This window comes from Moschus berezovskii, chromosome 11, assembly GCF_049115385.1.
Source record: "Moschus berezovskii isolate FMDL1 chromosome 11, NW_MosBer_1.0, whole genome shotgun sequence".
NCBI classification, from domain to species: domain Eukaryota; kingdom Metazoa; phylum Chordata; class Mammalia; order Artiodactyla; family Moschidae; genus Moschus; species Moschus berezovskii.
Window position 1 is genome coordinate 13,134,081 of NC_142470.1, and position 19,124 is coordinate 13,153,204.

The 19,124-nt window shown below is 41.3% G+C and overlaps 2 protein-coding genes across 2 annotated transcripts; one reads left to right on the plus strand and one right to left on the minus strand.

Moving 5' to 3' along the window:
* The first annotated feature begins 640 nt into the window (after positions 1–640).
* On the plus strand, positions 641–1,624 carry LOC129545948 (olfactory receptor 1f45-like). The gene has a single exon (XM_055410539.2). It carries the CDS (start codon positions 641–643, stop codon positions 1,622–1,624), a length of 984 nt encoding a protein of 327 aa, XP_055266514.2.
* Positions 1,625–7,618: 5,994 nt separating this feature from the next.
* On the minus strand, positions 7,619–8,562 carry LOC148776078 (olfactory receptor 1Q1-like). Its single transcript, XM_088841711.1, is given in 2 exon segments — positions 7,619–7,719; positions 7,722–8,562. Coding segments are annotated over 2 exon segments (942 nt in total).
* Positions 8,563–19,124: the final 10,562 nt, after the last annotated feature.

Here is a 19,124-nt window from a genome sequence, read left to right on the forward strand (position 1 = left end):
TTTTAATGTATTATCAACATATTGCAGTACAGTGTTATGTAGCCAATTGTGTTAGGTGGGTATCTAGGCTAACTTTGTTGACCTTATGAATGCATTCTTGGAACAGAACTTGTTTGTATATAAGGGACTTATTGTACAGGGTTAAGTCTAAGTTTTATTGCTCAGATCACATAAGACCTTCACTAGAGTATTCTTTGTGCTTTAGCTTTCTCACCTGTAGTAAGTGGTCAAAAGCAGTTTCTACCATGAGTGACTGTTGTGAGAATCAAATGCCTGGTATTTAGAATGCACACAGCAAGCACCAAAGGCATTACATGTTCAGTGATGACTTACTTGTTTTATAGTGAAGTTCAAAAAATGCAGTACTGTGTATGAGTTATCCTGTTGTCATTAGTATTAATCAAATTGAGAGATTGTAAGTGGTCAATACATGAACCTGGAATATACTAAAGAACGAGTAGGTGAATGGATGAATACAAAAATAATGGCCTGGGAAAGAAATTAAAGGGGAAAAAATTCATTTTGGAGAACTAGGGACATCTGTGCAAGAAAAGATGTTTCCTGCAAGTTATCTCTGCGTAAATTTCAACCTTATTTGATCTTAACACTTGCTCTTTGCTGGTGATATGGATTGAGTCTTATGGCTGCTAGAAACAGGACAGAAGTAACAGAATTTGTTTTATTGGGCCTGTCCAGCTGGCCAGAGATGCAACCAGTTATCTTTGGGACTGTCCTTCCCTTGTACATGATGGCAGTTATGGGCAATGCTCTGTTAATGATTGTTGCCCTCTCAGACCCCAAGCTTCAGACCCCCATGTACTTCCTTCTCAGCCAACTTTCCTTCACTGACATCTCTCTGACAACCATCACTGTTCCCCAGATGCTGGTGCACACACTGTCTGTGAAGAGAACCATCTCCTTTAACCGCTGCATGCTCCAGCTCTTCCTTTTTATGGCTGTGGGCAACATGGAAGGCCACTTGTTGGCTGCCATGGCCTATGACCGCTACGTGGCTATCTGTGACCCCTTGAGGTACTCTGCCATCATCAGCCGTCGCCTCTGCTTACGCATAACGTTGACCTCGTGGGTGGTCGTCAGCCTCAACAGCCTCCTTTATAGTGTGTTGGTTGCCCGCTTAACTTTCTGTGGCAACAAGGTCACCCACTTCTTCTGTGACATCACACCCTTGCTGAAGCTCTCCTGCACCCGGCCAGTGGTCAGTGAGATGTTACTATTTACTGACGGGGTAGCCATGGTGGTCAGCCCCTTCTTCTTTATTTTAGGTTCCTATGCCCGCATTGGTGTGGCCATAAGCCACATGCACTCAGTTGCTGCCCTGCGTAAAGCCCTGTCCACCTGTAGCTCCCACATCCTAGTTGTAGTACTCCTGTACGGCTCTGTGATCTGCGTGTACCTCCGGCCATCCTCCAGCTACAACCTGGACCAGGAGCGGCAGGTGGCCATCTTTTACACAGCCGTTACCCCTATGGTAAACCCACTGATCTACAGCCTGAGAAACCAAGAGGTAAAGGGTGCCCTGCGAAGGCTTTTCAGGAAGCTCTGTAGCTCAGGCAACTTCCAGCCTGGATCCCAGGCAGACGGGGAATGGCAGCACAGCTCCTGAACCCTTTATGTAGCATGGATATTTTAACAATATCCATGCCCATGAGGTCATTCCTTTGATTTGTGTCTGCTTTCTTTCATCTATGATTTATGGTTTTACTGTACAGATTTTTCAGCTCCTTGGTTAAATTTATTCCTAAGTAGCTGGTTCTTTTCATTGTTATTGTAAATGGGATTGTTTTCTTGTTTTTCTTTTCAGATCGATTGCTGTTGTTATAAAGATACACATCCCTTTGAGAGATAAAGGAGGTAGTATCGATAATTACACTGAAACAATAGAATCAAGGAGTTCTTCTGTGCAAACATAGGATCTCCCAGAAGTTATTTTTCTTAGAGAAGTCAAAATGAAAGAGTTCAAAAGCCCAAGGGAAAATGCTAGGGCTTGTTCAAAGGTAGTATAGTGTAAGCGGATAAGGGAATGGATTTTGGAGACAGAGTGAATTTGCATCTCAGTTCTGTCATTACTTGCTGTGTGATTTTTTTGTGCCTATGATAACCAGTGAGCTGGTCAGGCCATTTTGGTTCTTACTATGATTGTAAGGCACCCTCAGCAGCTCTTCGGGGAACTTTGCGAGGGGAAATGTTTATTACTCACAGGTCCTGGAAAGCACAAGCACATCTTGGGCCACCCAATGAGGCTGTGGATAGAGGGAGAGAGTGTGGGCTTGGAGTTCTGCTTTTACTGGGGATGAAGATAAGGCATTCATCTTCAAGGTTCGCTGTTTATGGATGGATTTAAAACCCAAGAGTGGGAATTTCAATCACAGGAAGAATAAAATCAAGTGGCCCAAACAAACAGTTAATCTAAATCAACCAAGATCTCTAAACCAAGGAGGTGTGTGTTGCTGGCAACGTGTCAGGTAATCTTTGAAATGCATGTTTCCTCAATCAAAGCTTAAGTCAGGCTCTTGCATCACAAAATGAAAAACACAGGGCTTAAATGCGTATGATCTTTGGCAATTATTCAATTACTCTCTGCCTCAGCTATCCATTTATAAAGAGAGAAATAATATGTATAATTAAGGTTTAGGGTTCATAAGGATTTGATGAGTACAGTATATGTAAAACACCATAGCAATGACCAGTCCACATTAACTACCACATATGAGTTTTCTATCATTATTATTATTACTTATTATTAATAGCATACAAGTGAAGAAATGATGGGAAAAAAGGACAAAGAATGGCTAGATAAGGTTTTGCATATCTGTATGTACTCAAAGACTTGATGAAATAAGAGAAAGGCCAGAAATTAATCTGCCTCATTCTTTTTATTGACTGCACAGCAATTCATATTATGTGTGTTGAATTAGTTTGGATTTCCTTCAAAGTCCTGAATAAGAAACAATCCTAAACCTCAGTGGGTTATACAACAGGCTTTTATTTTCCAGTCAAAAGTCTGGAGGCTGAAAGGGCCAACCGTGCTTTAGACTCTAGGTCAAGTTCAGGTTTGTTCAATTTATTTCTTATTCTGAGATCCAAGCTAAGTGGCCCTAACTACACAGGGCAAGCTTTTCTTCTCATGATGAAAGCCAGAGCTCAAGAGGGCAAACCAAATCTTCTAAACCCATTCAAAGCTCTTTATCTGAAGCAGCATATATTATCCCTGTTCATAAACTGTGGGCTAAAGCAAGTCCAAAGTCAAAGGAATGGAGACATGTATTCTGTTCTCAGTGAAGCCATGGAAAGGATATGAAGGGAAGGAAGAACAGATAGATACTATCTAACTACTAAACATGATAGTGTTATTGTTCATTGCTCAGTTGTGTCTGACTCTGCAAGCCCATGGGCTGTAGCCCACCAGGTTTCTCTGTCCATGGAATTCTCCAGACAAGAATACTGGAGTGGGTAGCTATTCCCTTCTCCAGGGGATCTTCCCAAACCAGAGCTTGAACCCAGGTCCCCTGCATTACAGGTAGATTCTTTACCATCTGGGTCATGAGGGAAGCCCCAATATTCATTGAGAGAACTGACTCTGAAGCTGGAGCTCCAATACTTTGGACACCTGATGTGAAGAGCCAACTCATTCGAAAAGACCCTGTTGTTGGGAAAGATTGAGGGCAGGAGGAGAAGCAGGTGACAGAGGATGAGATGGCTGGATGGCATCACTGACTCAGTGGACATGAATTTGAGCAAACTCTGGGAGATAGTGAAGGACAGGGAAGCCTGGCTTGCTACAGTCTGTGGGTTTGCAAAGAGTCGGACATGACTTATCAACTGAACAAAAACACTGGACATGACTTATTGACTGAACAAAAACACTGGACATGATGAACCAAAAATTCCATTAGTGTGCATGAAGATTTTTTCTAATTTTTCACTCTCATAGACAATAATATACTGAACCTAAAATATATGTGTGTATTTACACATAAAATATGTTAATTCATTACATAAGCTCATTCTGTGTGATAAACTCCTATAAGAGGAAGACATCTAAATACAAAATTTTTGATGGAATTGCCCAGTTCTATCCATTTCTTCAAAAATGTTGTTTAATTTACTCTCTTGACCATTTCTTCACCTTAAGAAAATTCTTCCCATGGGAGCAGGGGGTATTCTTAGAAGAGGCAAGAGTGCTATGAAGTGAGGCTAATACATGGGAAAAGAATGAAGATTAGTAACGAAGCTGCCACCTAAAGACAGAGAAGGAGGACGATGGGACTGGGAGGCAGGAAGTGGAATCCAGAAAAAATTTTTTTATATATAAGATACTTACTGGCAAATGTTGATTAACTAACCACAAGTTGGCTTTATCTTTTCTTATCATTTTGTAAGTGCCATGAGCCTCAAAAATCACTGCAGATAGTGACTGCAGCCATGAAATTAAAAGACGCTTGCTCCTTGGAAGAAAAGTTATGAGCAAACTAGATAGCATATTAAAAAATAGAAACATTACTTTGCCAACAAAGGTCCATATTATCAAAGCTATGTTTTTTCCAATAGTCATGTATGGATGTGAGAGTTGGACCATAAAGAAAGCTGAGCGCCAAAGAATTGATGCTTTAGAACTATGGTGTTGGAGAAGACTCTTGAGAGTTCTTTGGACTGCAAGGAGATCCAACCAGTCCATCCTAAAGGAAATCAGCCCTGAGTATTCATTGGAAGGACTGATGTTGAAGCTGAAGCTCAAAAATTTTGGCCACCTGATGCGAAGGACTGATTCATTGGAAAAGACTCTGATGCTGGGAAAGACTGAAGGCCGGAGGAGAAGGGGACAACAGAGCATGAGATGATTGGATGGCATCTCTGACCTGATGGACATTAGTTTGAGCAAGCTCTGGGAGTTGGTGATTGACAGGGAAGCCTGGTGTGCTACAGTCCATGGGGTCACAAGGAGTCGGGCATGACTGAGTGACTGAACTGAACTGATGACTTCCATTACCTTGGAAGATTTATTATCCTGGTGCAAAGACTTAGGCAGTATAGCTTCTCAAACCCATTTCAGTGATGTAAATTTTGACCAAGCCTTATATATATGTATAAGAAACCCTTCTTCTAGCTCATTACACAAAAATTAGTTAGTTAGTGAAGTTGCTTAGTCATGTCCGACTCTTTGCGACCCCATGGACTGTAGCCCACCAGGCTCCTACATCCATGGGATTCTCCAGGCAAGAATACTTGCAGGCCAGAATACTAGAGTGGGCAGCCGTTCCCTTCTCCAGGGGATCTTCCCAACCCAGGAATTGAACCAGGGTCTCCTGCACTGCAGGTGAATCCTTTACCAACTGAGCTACTAGGGAAGCCCTACACAATTATTACAATTTTATTTCCTTCTTGACTTTGTGCCTACAACAATCCATATTCTATAATAGAAACTTTGTCTAGACAGATGGACTAAATTGACTTGTACTTGAGACATCTGCTTCATGTCCTGGGAGGCCACTTTCACGTTTCCTTTTGATCCTATACCCACAAAACTGAAGAATCAACCTTACTGTTGGCCACACCATGCATCATGTGGGATCTTAATTCCCCAACCAGGGATTGAACCCTGGCCCCCTGCCTTGGGAGCACGGTGTCTTAACCACTGAATCACCTGTGAAGCCCAAGAATTAACATATTGGTAGACATCTTGGCTCCTGGACCTGTTCCCCATGTCCAGCATTGATTGGTCAGCAAACACTTTGTTGTTGTCAGTTGCTAAGTCATGTCTGACTCTTTGCAATCCCATGGACTGCAGCACAGCAGGCTTCCCTGTCCTTCACTGTCTCCCAGAGTTTGCTCAAAGTCGTGCCCATTGAGTCGGTGGTGCCATCCAACCGCATCAGGCTCTTTTCCATGAGTTGATCTTCTCATCAAGTGGCTGAAGTGTCGGAACTTCAGTTTCAGCATCAGTCCTTCCAGTGAGTATTCAGGACTGATTTCCTGTAGGATTGACTGGCTTGATCTCCTTGTGGTCCAAGGGACTCGCAAGAATCTTCTCCAACACCACAACTCGAAAGCATCAATTTTTCATCACTAGCCTTCTTGATAGTTCACTTCTCACATATGGCTACTGGAAAAACAATAACTTTGACTATATGGACCTGTGTCAGCAAAGTGATGTTTCTGCTTTTTAATATGTTGCCTAGGTTTGCCATAGCTTTCCTTCCAAGGAACAAGCATCTTTTAATTTCATGGCTGCAGTGACTTTGGAGCCCAAGAAAATAAAATCTGTCACCGTTTCACTGTTTCCCCATCTATTTGCCATGAGGTGATGGAACCGGATGCCATGATCTTCGTTTTTTGAATGTTGAGTTTTAAGCCAGCCTTTTCACTTTGCTCTTTCACATTCATCAAGAGTCTCTATTTCTTCATTTTCTGCCATTAGAGTGGTATCATCAGCCTTGTGGCAAAGGGTTTTTCATAACTCAGGGAAGCTATTAGTCATGCTATGTAGGGCCACCCAAGATGGATGGGTCATAGTGGAGAATTCTGACAAAATGTGGTCCACTGGAAAAGGCAATGGCAGACCAATCCAGTATTCTTGCCTCAAGAACCCCATAATCAGTATGAAACCCCTTCAAGGATCACAGCAAATACATAGTAATAGACTCATTCTACATTTCAACTATAGAAAAGATTAGGAAAATCCTGAGACAAAAATAGGTTAAGTAATCCCAGAATAATGCAGCTCATCAAGGTTAAGGAAGTGCAAGTTGGAGAGCTATGACAGGCGATCAATTCTGAAGCATCTGTAACTCCTAGCCCCATAGTGGACGTTTGTCATTATGTCCCTCTTCCCATTCTGGAGGAGTCCCCCCATTTCCTTTGTCTTGGTGGGAGGCAGAACCTCCCTTATTTCTTATGGAAAATAAAAGTAGCAGTATTGTTCTAGTTTCCTCGGGAATTAGAGCTTGGATGAGTGACCAAGACTTGGCCAGTCAGATACACCACTTTATTTTGAATCTAGAGGTGTTGATGTAGAGAATAAGAAGTGAGTGCTCTTTCTGGAAGTGATCACGTCTGGTTTTCAGGCCTATAAGGGCTATGCCCAGTGACTATTTCTGATGGTATTGGTGGGGATTCAAGTGTCAGTGAACAGAGTTTGGTAGCTACAGTGGTAACCTCATCAAAGCAGTTCTGGGATATGATTTTGACTATGGTTCTGCCTATATGACCTTTCTTATTCTTGCCTATTTTGCTGAACTTATTGGCTTAGCTTTCTTGGAAATTCATGAGTTTCACATATGCTTTCAATAAACGTGTTTCCTCCATGAATAACCAGAATTAGTTTCTGTTGCCTGCATCTAAGAACTCTGAAAGTTACAATCCTGGTGTTAAATATCAGGCCCAGGGAACACCTTCAGCTATAATTAAAATCATGTCACTGATTTACACTAAATACATAGCCCCAAGTACTTTGGGTTTAAGCAATATCTCTGGGCAATATCCAATGAGAAAACTGTGATACATACCTAATATTTTTGGCAAGTTCTAAAGGAAACAGATATTTGAGGGACAAAAATCTTTCTCCAGAATCACAGATAAAACTTGAAACTGTGTTGGGGTTTTATCTAAATGAAGAAGTCCAGATCATGTTCATCCATTTCTTGAAGGCTCCCTTGACATCCCTGTTCCTTAGGCTATAAATGAAGGGGTTCAACATGGGGTCACTACTGTGTACATGACTGTCAGGATATGACCCCTGGCCACTGAATAGCTGGTAAGGGGCTGGAAGTAGACCCATGTGAGGGTCCCGTAGAATATAGCCACCACAGTGAGGTGGGAGCCACAGGTGGAAAAGGCTTTCCACTTGCCTTTGGCTGAGGGGCTCCAGAGGACTGCTGAGATGATGTAGGCATAGGAGGTGATGATGACGGCCAGAGCTCCATTGATGACAATGACTCCTTCCGTGTGAATCATCAAGGTGTTGAGGTGGGTGCTGGAGCAAGAGATCTTCATCAGAGGGTAGAGGTCACAGAAGAAGTGGGGGATCCTGTTATCTGCACAGAAGATTAGTCGGCCCATGAGAAAAGTGTGCAGCAGGGCATGAAGATGGGAGAGGATGTGGCACATGACCACCAAGTGTGAACACAGCTTCCTGTTCAGAATCATATGGTAGCGGAAAGGGTGGCAGATGGCGATGTATCTGTCATAAGCCATCACAGCCAGGAGGAAGTTTTCCATGGCTGCAAAGCAAATGAAGGAATAAGTCTGGGTTAAGCAACCCATGTAGGAAATGGCCTTGGTAGAAGAGAAAATGTTCTGCAGCATCTTGGGGACCGTGGTGGAAGTGAAGCAGATGTCTGCCAAGGCCAAGTTGCTGAGAAAGATGTACATGGGAGTTTGGAGTCGTGGAGTAGAGATAATCAGGATGATGATGACAGAGTTGCCAGAAATGTTGATGGTATACATGAGCAGAAAAAGAAGAAAGAGCGGGATCTGCTCTTCCTGGAGGGTAGAAATGCCCAAGAGAACAAAATGGGACACACTGTTCCATGTGGTATTATCCATCTATTACCATTAAACAAACAAGATTATTATTATTTTTTATTGAGATATAATTGATATATAACTTTATATTAGTTTCAGGTGTACAACAAGTGATTAAATAAGTGCATGCATTATAAAATGATCACCACAATAAGTCTAGTTATTATCCATTCCCATACATCATTACAAAATTTGTTTTTTCTTATGATGATGGCTTTTGAGATTTATTCTCTTAGCAACTCTCAAATATGCAATATGATGTTTTTAACTGTAGTCATGAAGCTGTATATTCAGTTCAGTTCAGTTCAGTCGCTCAGTCGTGTCCGACTCTCCACGACCCCATGAATCACAGCACGCCAGGCCTCACTGTCCATCACCAACTCCCGGAGTACACTCAAACTCATGTCCACAGAGTCGGTGATGCCATCCAGTCATCTCATTCTCCGTCGTCCCCTTCTCCTCCCGCCCCCAACCTTGCCCAGCATCAGAGTCTTTTCCAGTGAGTCAACTCGTCGCATGAGGTGGCCAAAGTATTGCAGCTTCAGCTTTAGCATCAGTCCCTCCAATGAACATCCAGGATTGATCTCCTCTAGAATGGACTGGTTGGATCTCCTTGCAGTATAAGGGACTCTCAAGAGTCTTCTCCAACACCACAGTTCAAAAGCATCGATTCTTCGGCGATCAGCCTTCTTCACAGTCCAACTCTCACATCCATACATGACCACGGGAAAAACCATTGCCTTGACTAGACGGACCTTGGTTGAAGCTGTATATTACATGCCTATTATTAATTTATTTTATTAACTAGAAGTTTGAGCCTTTGAATCCCTTTCGTCCATCTTGTCCATCCACTCAATCCCCTGCTTCCAATCTTTTCTCTGCATCTATGAGCTTGTTTTCTCTTTAATTCCATGTCTAAGTGAGATCATAGAGTGTTTGTCTTTCTCTGTCTAACTTGTTTCACTTAACATAATGCCCTCAAGCTTAATTCATGTTGTTGCAAATGGCAGGATTTCTTTCTTCTTATGACTGCATAGTATTCCATTGTATATGTGTTTATGCCCTCTTTATCCATTTACCCAATGATGGACACCAAGTTGTTCCCGTGTCTTGGCAACTGCAAATAATGTTACAGTGAACCTGGAGGTTGCATATATCTTTTAGAATTAGGGTTTTTATTTTATTTGGATAAATATTCAGAAGTGGAATTGCTGGATGATATAGTATTTTTAATTTTTAAAGGAGCTTACATACTATTTTCCAAAAAGAATTATTTTTATAGCCTTGGATATCTGAGCAGTCTGTTCAGTTACTTTTACTTTTGTGCTCCAGGGTAAACTACACATGGGATAACTTGGTATTGATAACAGGATCAAACGCTTAATTTTTTTCCAAAATGATGAGGTATGGATTTTTCATTATTAGTAGCATCATCACTATCATCATAGATAACGATTACAGAACACTTACTTTGAAGCAAGGACTTTTCTACATTATCATATTTGATGCTTACAATAACCCCATGAGGCAAATATTATTATTATTATTACTCCAGTTTTACAAACTAGGAAATGGAGGCATAGAATGTTTAAACTCATAAAGGGCAAGGTCAGAACTTAAAGTCATATTTGTCTGATTCCAAAGAGTATGCTAGTGACAAAATATAACATGACTTCAAAAATTAAAACTAAGACATCTAATTCATAGCAATAAAACTATAAAACACTGGTGAAAGAAATCAAAGAGGACACTAATAGATGGAGAAATATACCGTATTCATGGATCGGAAGAATCAATATAGTGAAAATGAGTATACTACCCAAAGTATCTATAGATTCAATGCTATCCCAATCAAGCTACCAACGAAATTTTTCAGAGCTAGAACAAATAATTTCACAATTTGTATGGAAATACAAAAAACCTCGAAGAGCCAAAGAAATCTTGAGAAAGAAGAATGGAACTGGGGGAATCAACCTGCTGGACTTCAGGCTCTACTACAAAGCCACAGTCATCAAGACAGTACGGTCCTGGCACAAAGACAGAAATATAGATCATTGGAACAAAATAAAAAGCCCAGAGATAAATCCACGCACCTATGGACACCTTATCTTTGACAAAGGAGGCAAGAATATTCAATGGAGAAAAGACAATCTCTTTAACAAGTGGTACTGGGAAAACTTCTCAACCATTTGTAAAAAATTGAAACTAGAACACTTTCTAACACCATCAGTACAGTTCAGTTCAGTTCAGTTCAGTTCAGTCGCTCAGTCGTGTCTGACTCTTTGCGACCCCATGAATCATAGCACGCCAGGCATCCCTGTCCATCACCAACTCCCCGAGTTCACTCAAACTCATGTCCATCGAGTCGGTGATGCCATCCAGCCATCTCATTCTCTGTCGTCCCCTTCTCCTCCCGCCCGCAATCTTTCCTAGCATCAGAGTCTTCTCCAGTGAGTCAACTCGTCGCATGAGGTGGCCAAGGTATTGGAGTTTCAGCTTTAGCATCAGTCCTTCCAATGAACAACCAGGACTGATCTCCTTTAGAATGGACTGGTTGGATCTCCTTACAGTCCAAGGGACTCTCAAGAGTCTTCTCCAACACCACAGTTCAAAAGCATCAATTCTTTGGAGATCAGCTTTCTTCACAGTCCAAATTTCACATCCATACATGACCATGGGAAAAACCATAGCCTTGACTAGATGGACCTTTGTTGGCAAAGTAATGTCTCTGCTTTTTAATATGCTATCTAGGTTGGTCATAACTTTCCTTCCAAGGAGTAAGCGTCTTTTAATTTCATGGCTGCAATCAGCATCCACAGCAATTTTAGAGCCCCCAAGTCTGACACTGTTTCCACTGTTTCCCCATCTATTTCCCATGAAGTGATGGGACCAGATGCCATGATCTTTGATTTCTGAATGTTGAGCTTCAAACCAACATTTTCACTGTCCTCTTTCACTTTCATCAAGAGGCTTTTTAGTTCCTCTTCACTTTCTGCCAAAAGGTTGGTGTCATCTGCATATCTGAGGTTATTGATATCTAACATCATACACAAAAATAAACTCAAAATGGATTAAAGATCTAAATGTGAGACCAGAAACTATAAAACTCCTAGAGGAGAACATAGGCAAAACACTCTCTGACATAAATCACAGCAGGATCCTCCATGACCCACCTCCCAGAATATTGGAAATAAAAGCAAAAATAAACAAATGGGACCTAATTAAAATTAAAAGCCTTTGGACAGCAAAGGAAACTATAAGCAAGATGAAAAGACAGCCTTCATAATGGGAGAAAATAATAGCAAATAAAGCAACTGACAGAATTAATCTCAAAAATATATAAGCAACTCCTTTAGCTCAATTCCAGAAAAATAAACGACCCAATCAAAAAATGGGCCAAAGAACTAAACAACCATTTCTCCAAAGAAGACATACAGATGGCTAACAAACACATGAAAAGATGCTCAACATCACTCACAATCAGAGAAATGCAAATCAAAACCACAATGAGGTACCATTTCACGCCAGTCAGAATGGCTGCTATCCAAAAGTTTACAAGCAATAGATGCTGGACAGGGTGTGGAGAAAAGGGAACCCTCTTACACTGTTGGTGGGAATGCAAACGAGTACAGCCACTATGGAGAACAGTGTGGAGATTCCTTTAAAAACTGGAAATAGAACAGCCATACCATCCAGCAATCCCACTCCTGGGCATACACACCGAGGAAACCAGAATTGAAAGAGACACATGTACTCCAATGCTCATCGCAACACTGTTTATAATAGCCAGAACATGGAAGCAACCTAGATGTCCATCTGCAGACGAATGGGTAAGAAAGCTGTGGTACATGTACACAATGCAGTATTCAGTTCAGTTCAGTCGCTCAGTCGTTACTCAGCCATTAAAAAGAATACATTTGAATCAGTTCTAATGAGGTGGGTGAAACGAGCCTATTATACAGAGTGAAGTAAGCCAGAAAGAAAAATACCAATACAGTATACTAACACATATATATGGAATTTAGAAAGATAGTAATGATAACCCTGTATGCGAGACAGCAAAAGAGACACAGATGAATAGAACAGTCTTTTGGACTCTGTAGGAGAGGGCAAGGGTGGGATGATTTGGGAGAATGGTATTGAAACATGTATATTATCATATGTGAAACGAATCGCCAGTCCAGGTTCGATGCATGATACAGGATGCTCGGGGCTGGTGCACTGGGATGACCCAGAGGGATGATATGGGGAGGGAGGTGGGAGGGGGGTTCAAGATGGGGACACATGTACACCCATGGCGGATTCATGTCAATGTATGGCAAAACCAATACAACATTGTAAAGTAATTAGCCTCCAATTAAATAAATTTTTTAAAAAAAGCTCAACATTCATAAAACTAAAAAAAAAAAAACAAAAACAAGCCCAGATACTGGACTAGAACCCTTGCTCTTCCATTTAATTGTTCTATGACCTAGGGGAGTTTGCTTACCCTCTATGAGTCAACTTTTCTCATTTGTAAAATGGGGGGAATGGCAATAGCACGTTACTCATAAAGTTGTTCTGAGGATTAAGTAATACTTTCTGGTCCTTGGCAAGTGTTCAGTAAATGGTGACAATTTTCCAGACTTGTTCTGTGCTGAGTCATTGGATTTTTCTAGGAGGACAGTGTGCTGCCAACTGGTTCCCTGTACTGTGAACCTACTCTACTTTGTCACTGTCTTTTTTTTTTTTTTTTAATGTTCATTTATTTATTTGACTCTGCCAGGTCTTGGTTGTGGCATGTAGGATATAGTTTCCTGACCAGGGATTGAACATGGGTCCCCTGCATTGGGAGTAGAGAGTCTAGCCACTGGATCACCAAGGAAGTCTCTGTCACTATCTTTAAAGTGTGGTTTTCAGAACGAAGCAAAATTCTATGAGTCTGGACTCTCGTCACAGGGTTACCATAATGATTTGGTCTGGCCATCATTCATAGCTTTTTGGGTGGAGATCAAAGTTGGCAGTCCACAAGGTATCTGTGTCCATGGCTAGCCCAAGAATTTTTAAACATCACAGTTCTGTTGTTGGGAGAAAAAGTGCAAAGAGTTAATAGCTGCCTGGTGGAAGGCACTTTCACATGCTTTATCACATGTAACATATAGCAATCCCGACATACTTCTAGCCACATCAGTCATTTATTATCCTCATCTCACAGATGAGTTATCCAAGGCTTAGAGAGGTAAAGCGATTTTCTCAGCTTCACTCAGTGTTAAGTGGTTCGACTGGACTTCATACTTGTGTCTGGACACCTTGCGTGCTCATATGTGTAGGCTATACCACACTGCCCTTTCATTGCCTTAGCTTCTGCCCCATGAAAATGGATTTATTCATCACTCCTGGTCTATCTGCTTTCATATCCCAAATTAAAGGATGTCACCATGGAAGCACTCAAGAGAGTAAACTTTAGATGTTTCAATGACAAAAATGTGGAAATTCATAATATGCCATTGAATCATTCTGAATTGGTTTCAATAGGATATGATAATGAATGAGAACTGCAAGTTGTAGCCGCATTGACTGAACACTAACTATAAACCAGGAAGTGCTCTGAGAGCTTTATGTGTTTCTCATTTGGTGATCACAACAAGTCTGTGATCAATTGAAGCTCAGAGGGATTCTGTGAGATGCTCAAAGACACCAAGTTAGTAAGTGTTAGAACTGATATTTGAATTCAGTTCTAGCTGACCTCAACGTCTATGCACTTAACCTTGGGCTGCGCCGTCTCTTAAATGTCATCTTCCCATTCCAGTTCCTATTTTCCTCTTTGTTCCTTCCTTTCCCACTGTGCTGTCTTATGCACTTGGCCAGTGATAAATGTCTACCTCCCCCCCTTTTTTTTTTCTAGTTTAATCCTCATTATTAAACTTGAGAGTAGATATTACTGTTCCTACTTTCAGATCAGGAAAATAAGGGCTGGGGAATGAATTTGCTTTCCCAGGGACACAGGGCATAGGGCTGGAGTCAGGTTGATTATAGATCTGTTTCACTCAAAAGCAACGCTGTCTCTACCCCACTTCACCCATTTATACTTATGTGGGGTTTTTTTGTTTGTTTTTTTCTCTTCCTGCATTTGGGTCCCTTTTGTTAGTCTGTCACGGTAATTGAACTCTCCAGATTGAATCAGTGGTCCTGAGTCATGGCTTAGGAAACATGGGAAGGCTGAAGAAGGGACTGAGTTGTACTTGACAGTCAGAAGGCTATGGCCGGTACCTGGGGCAATGTCCATATAGCTCCTATAGTAGCTGCTCAGAAGCTAGAGAGAGCCCCAGAGGTGGGGGCAGAGGGGCTTCCTGGAACCTTGGAGTCCTCACTCTTCTCTGGCTGGCAAAAGTCGTTCTGTCTGACCCACAGTGCAGCATGTCAGCTCCTGACATGTGGTGTGGGGGATGGGGCTGTGCAGCTAAGACTGGGAAACTACTAGTGAAAAGTCTTTCTTTTTTAGAGAAAGATGTAGATAAAGAAAAAGCAGGTGGGGTACGGGAATGGGTCTGGTGTCAGGAATTGAAAGATTTGGGCTTTGGCCCTAGGTCTTCCATGAACACTCTCTGAGATCTTGGAAAAAATCACTTCATTCTTGGGAGGGCCTCAGTTTCTTCATCTGGGAAATGGGGGATGAATAATACCTGATTTTCATGCAGAAGCTTTGTAAAATAACAGAGGAGACTATGGACATAACAAGTCCTTTAACAAGTCTTATGAGACAGTGAGAAGTTTGTTTTACATTTCTACTTGGAACTTGGTTTCTGTCTAGCTTATCTCCCCATAACTTCTGACAGTCTGATCCACGGACTTTGGTGATAATAAAGCATTTCATTCTAAAGAGACCTAAGCATTTGGATAATGTGACAGTCTATTCTCTGAGTTTCTCTGTTGGAACATTAATGCCCAGACATGAAAAGAAAAGTCTGGGTCAGTTGTTAAGCAAGACAAAGTAGACAGCCTTGAACAGGGGCTGATTTTTAGGTCATTCAAAGCTGATTACCTACAATCCCTCCTTACCTGATTGAGGTCTCTGGAATTCCATTAGATTCTTTTTCACTCAAGAAAATGTTCCTGAAAGGAAACACTTTTGACTATGTAAATCCTTCATTCATTTTTGTGGCTCTGTTTTAATGAGGGGAGGGGAGAGAGTCCATCAAGACACAGAATATCTGAGGATGCATAGGGAAGAAACACCGTGAAGGGAAAGTAAAGGAAAAGGATGACCCGTGGAGTCAAAGACAAACGTTGCAATACACACAATGCTTGTGAACGATCAAGTTTGAGAAAGATGGTCCTCCCTCCAAAATTTACAGGGAGCCTGTGTAGAAATTGTCTGAGGGGCTGTGTGAGTATGGACTCCTCAGCAGATACTCACCTCACTGTGGACCCCCTCTGGGCTGGAATAGGCTGGGCTTGGCACTTCCATCATCCCTCAGGCAACGTGTGTAATCCTGTTTTGACATCAGCTCGGATCTATCTACTCAGGGAAGACAGAGCAAGTTGCCCAGCACAGAAGGAAGAAAGAACTTAGGGAAGGGCTGGCAGGGCTGAGCACCAAGACCCCTGGGGGGGTGCTTCTGCTTGGCAGGGGCAGGAAGGCATGTCTGGGAAAGGCGTCGGGAGGTTTCTTTATTATACGCTTCTGCATGAATTCCATGGCTCCCACCACCTCGTAGTCCCAAATGTGTCACCGTCCAAACTCACTGTCTTCTCTGGGGACTGGGGCCCGTGAAGCAGTGTTTCTGATATTAGTGGGAATATTAGTGTTAGTGACTGTGGCTTGGCAGCTTGGCTGATCCCAGGAGGAGGGGCCAGAACTTAGGGGATCATCCTGGACATGGAGTTCTCTGATCTGTGCTCCAAAATTCGACTGTGAGGTGGAATCTCAGAAAAGCCCAGGTATGGTCAAGGCATAGATGGGTGTCTTCTTGTCATGAGTCCTTGAAGATGTAGCCTCTTGTTTTACATTTCTTTCAGGTAACACACACTTATTTTATTTTTATTTATTTATTTTTAATTTTAATTGGAGGCGAATTACTTTACAATATTGTATTGGTTTTGCCATACATTGACATGAATCCACCACAGGTATACACGTGTTCCCCATCTTGAACCCCCCTCCCACCTCCCTCCCCATATCATCCCTCTGGGTCATCCCAGTGCACCAGCCCTGAGCAACCTGTATCATGCATCGAACCTGGACTGGCGATTCGTTTCACATATGATAATATACATGTTTCTATGCCATTCTCCAAAATCATCCCACCCTCACCCTCTCCCACAGAGTCCAAAAGACTATTCTATACATCTGTGTCTCTTTTGCTGTCTCGTATACAGGGTTATCATTTCCATCTTTCTAAATTCCATATATACGCGTTAGTGTACTCTATTGGTGTTTTTCTTTCTGGCTTACTTCACTCTGTATAATAGGCTCTAGTTTCATCCACCTCATTAGAACTGATTCAAATGCATTCTTTTTAATGGCAGAGTAATACTCCATAATGTATATGTACCACAGCTTTCTTATCCATTTGTCTGCAGATGGACATCTAGGTTGCTTCCATGTCCCGGCTATTATAAACAGTGTTGCAATGATCATTGGGGTACACATGTCTCTTTCAATTCTGGTTTCCTTGGTGTGTATGCCCAGGAGTGGGATTGCTGGATTGTATGGCAGTTCTATTTCCAGTTTTTAAAGGAATCTCCACACTGTTCTCCATAGTGGCTGTACTCGTTTGCATTCCCACCAACAGTGTAAGAGGGTTCCCTTTTCTCCACACCCTGTCCAGCATTTATTGCTTGTAGACTTTTGGATAGCAGCCATTCTGACTGGCGTGAAATGGTACCTCATTGTGGTTTTGATTTGCACTTCTCTGATTATGAGTGATGTTGAGCATCTTTTCATGTGTTTGTTAGCCAAATATTTAGGGACCTCCCCCTGGTGGTCCATTAGGTAAGAATTTACCTTCCAATGCAGGAGACATGGGTTTGATCCTTGGTCAAGGAACTAAGATCCCACAGGCCCTGGAGCAACTAAACCATGTGCCACAACTGCTAAGCCTTCGTCTTACAACTAGAGAGAAGCAGCAAAGAGCCTGGACACCACAACTAAGGCCCAGCACAGCCAAATAAATAAATAAGTAGGGAGAAATATTCAGAAAATAATATTTAGCACTGAAATATGTATCAAATGAAAAGTGAGTTTCTGTCTCTCATCTTTCCCATTTCTCTCCAGGGATAATCACTGTTAGTGTTTTGACCTGTACACCTTCAGACACTTTTCCATGCACACACACATATATATATGTAGAATTTTGATTTTACAAAAATGAGATCATTTGTTCTGAAGCTTTCTTTGTTTTTCTCATTGATATATCATGGGCCTCCTATATCACCATGGGATCTACCTCATTATTTTTTAAAGCATTTAATAGATGTACCATTAGTAGTACACATTTCCCTACTCATGCCACTTACCTATCTCCTTTTTTCTGGGGGGGTAGGGATGGTTATTACAAAAGCAACGCTGCATGGATATTCTTTTACAGGCATTTTTGTGTACATATGTTTTCTAGAAATGGAAATGCTAGATGGAAGTATTAATGGATGAATTTAAAAAATTCTTTTCAACCATTTTAGTTTCTTATTTAAAAACAAATTTCCAGCTATATTGTTGCCCCCTTTTCCCTATGTCGCTGCTGTGCTTTTATTATTGATTTACAGGAGTTATGCTTTGATTTTGAAATATTCTCAGGTTTTCCTTCTTGACCAGACTTACAACTCTAATTATTCTCAATGTCCAGCTTGAATAGACATTTTCTCTTTTACTTACGCTCTCTGTTTCTGGAAACATAAATAATTAGTTTCCCTAGAACATGAAACAGAACATTTCTTACCCTCTTTCATTTTTGTCAGCTCTCAAAAATCTGAAATTCACATGGAAATAGACATAACTGAATGCATATAGTTAGCAATAATAGCAGGTTATATATGTTGAGTGTTTACTCTGTGCCAGGCATTCTATTTGAAGTGTTCAAATGTTATTTTATATCATTCAGTCCTTTTAGTAGCTACATTAATTATACTCACGTTCATTGCAGCATTAGCCACAATAGTAAAAATATGAAAAAAACTTAAATGACTGTTGATAGAGAAAATGTGGTATATATAAACAGTGGAATATTACTCAGTTATACAAAAGAAGAAAATTCTGCCATTTGTGACAGCATGGATAGACTTGGAGGGCATGATGTTAAATGAAATAAGTCAGACAGAACAAGATAAATACTGTATGACCTCACTTATGTGTGAAATCTAAAAATGCCAAGCTCATAGAAACAAAGAGTAGATATGTGATGTCCAGGGTGTGGGTAAAGTGGGCAGAGTTTGCGAAAATGCTATACATTTCCATTTATAAGACGAATAAGTTCTGGGTATATAATGAACAGTAAGGTGACTGTAGTTAACAATTCTGTGTCCTATACTTTAAAGTTGTTAACAGTGTAGATGCTAAATGTTCCTAATACCCATACCCACACACATAGAACATAATTATGTGAGGT

Coding starts and splice junctions, on each gene's coding strand:
- LOC129545948 (XM_055410539.2), top strand. CDS start 641: ATGGCTGCTAGAAACAGGACAGAAGTAACAGAATTTGTTTTATTGGGC.